This window comes from Cibotium barometz, chromosome 56, assembly GCF_041138505.1.
Source record: "Cibotium barometz isolate CiBa-2024 chromosome 56, ASM4113850v1, whole genome shotgun sequence".
NCBI classification, from domain to species: domain Eukaryota; kingdom Viridiplantae; phylum Streptophyta; class Polypodiopsida; order Cyatheales; family Cibotiaceae; genus Cibotium; species Cibotium barometz.
This window is the reverse complement of record NC_141101.1, coordinates 27196271-27198406: the sequence shown is the minus strand read 5'-3', so window position 1 is coordinate 27198406 and position 2136 is coordinate 27196271. Positions and strand designations below refer to the sequence as shown.

At 28.4% G+C, this 2136-nt stretch overlaps 1 protein-coding gene across 1 annotated transcript; it reads right to left on the bottom strand.

The window, feature by feature from the left end:
* Positions 1–301: 301 nt before the first annotated feature.
* LOC147607078 (uncharacterized) lies at positions 302–1849 on the bottom strand. Its single transcript, XM_086791488.1, has 8 exons — positions 1796–1849; positions 1592–1660; positions 1450–1512; positions 1233–1361; positions 1095–1160; positions 909–989; positions 749–802; positions 302–631 (listed from the first exon to the last, which is right to left on the bottom strand). The coding sequence occupies exons 1-8, from the start codon at positions 1847–1849 to the stop codon at positions 359–361; spliced, it is 789 nt and encodes a 262-aa protein (XP_086647614.1). The 3' UTR covers positions 302–358.
* Between the last annotated feature and the right edge of the window lie 287 nt (positions 1850–2136).

The window sequence follows — 2136 nt, the reverse complement described above, 5'->3', positions numbered from 1 at the left end:
AGAAATCCATGCATTGTATTTTCTAGGTAGCCTATCTAGGAAACTGTTACATTTTCCCTAGTTTGCACTTTTCCTAGATATCCTTATTTGTATCTAGGAAATTATATAGTGGATCCATTGTATCTCTACATAGAGAATGCTTAGTAGCAACTTATCCTCTAGATAGTTCTATGAATCGTGCTAATATACTACTTATTACAACATAATAGATTAAGTAGTTCTATAAAGCATTATAAAATATAAATCTCTTTATTTATCAAAGATTAAGCAAAAAAGTCTTGCATATTTAAAAAGAGGGCCAAAAGTAGTCAACGTACATCATGTTCAAAATAAATAGTACTTCAAGATTATCTAAATGTCATGGAATTACGTCTACATCTTCTAAACTAATAGGTGTGGATTGTGCATTGAATTTGACTTTCTTATTGGCAATAAGCCAATGCACAATGTCACGAATCATAATGTCACTCCCAGGCCTTTTCGTATCCTTTGAGTAGTTTTTGAAATTGATATTCTCCTTCTTTAGATTGACATATGTACTCTTGAGAGAAAAGTACATGTCTTGGATTGTATGCACTCTCATGTACTTTAATAAGATTGTCTCCATATCCTCCTCTGAAATGTGGCTCACCTACATTCATGATAATAAAAAATATAAAATTTTAAAGCATATTCAATTTACCTAAATAAAAAGAATCAAAATAATAAACTTATCAATGATAAATTTCTCTAATATAATATCACTTACTTGTGAAGGTTCACATGATGCCTCTACATTTGATTTTCCAATGTGTTCTAAATCCTATTTGAAATAACAAAATCAAATCCATCATGTTAAAAATAAAATAATCAAATCCATTACATTAAAAATAGGAGAATCATAATATTATACATCTATCTAACAATACCTTTAAAATGGTTGTTGGTATAATATTTTCACCCTTTTGGTGACTTCTTTCTTCCAAGTGAGTTTTCATCTTCTCACTTATCTTTGGAACAAGCCAAAAACTAGCATTAATAATCACAAAAGTAAAAAGAGAAAAAAAAAAGGAATACAAAGAGATAGTAGAAAACTTTTGTAAGTTTTTCATTACCTTTCTCTTTCTTTGACTTTTTCTTGAAACCTCATTCGTATACTTAGCCAAATTCAACATTGGATCCTACAAGTTCAACAAAATATTAGAAGAAATATTGACAACTTATCACATATACAAAGAAAAACTCAACCAAACCTTGTCTTCACTTGTCATATATACTCTCGCTTCTTGATTTCTTATGGCTCTCACTCTTTTTGATGTGTCATGATGTAGTAGCTCAGTAAAGGAATAATTATTCTCCTCCATTGTTGTATTATAAGAATCCTGGTTTATAAGATGTTATCAAAATCACATAGAATTCAAAAAATAGTAGTCTTAAAATCAAATCTTTATGTGGACTAAGAGAATACACCTCATCGGATATATAATCTTGCAACCCTTCAAACCTCTTTGTCCCGAATATAAAGTTATCCATCTATATAGAAGAGCATACGTTTAATACAAAACCAAAAGAAATCTTACTTAGAATAAAATCAATTATATAATACACTTACATTCTCTATAGGTTGATCATTTTTTATCGCATCAATGTAAGGAGAGCTAGCTTGAATCTCAAAGTTTGTCTATAAAGTTCACATTAGTAACAAAATCTTTTAAACAAAATGTTCAAAGCATGTAACATTGCATAAGTTACTATGCATGATTCAAAGAAAAACCCATTATACATTCTCCTTATTATACATCTTTCTAGCTCTTACCTCTTCATAAGAATGATTATATGCTTGAAGATTAAGTGTTGGCTTTAAGACCATGACATGTAAAATAACATAAAGTTAAAACTAGAACCACATAAATATATAATATAAACATACCCATGTAAAAAAACTGCTTACATAGAAAAAGAAAATATCAAGTTTAGTTCTTTTACCTCTTCATTAGAATTAATATTTCCTTGAGGAGTCAATGCAAGCTCCAAGACCTATGAATTTAGACCAAACAAAAAAAGTGATGAGCTATGTATTAAGCTTCTTAAATCATATATATATATATATAATATAATATATATATATATATATATATATATATATATAGAGGTTCC

Excerpts from the sequence above, each read along its gene's own strand:
- LOC147607078 (XM_086791488.1), bottom strand. The coding sequence starts at position 1,849 with ATGGTCTTAAAGCCAACACTTAATCTTCAAGCATATAATCATTCTTAT. Across the intron at positions 1,661-1,795 it reads ATAATCATTCTTATGAAGAG|ACAAACTTTGAGATTCAAGC; the intron begins GTAAGAGCTAGA and ends TGAACTTTATAG. Across the intron at positions 1,362-1,449 it reads AAGATTATATATCCGATGAG|GATTCTTATAATACAACAAT; the intron begins GTGTATTCTCTT and ends CTTATAAACCAG.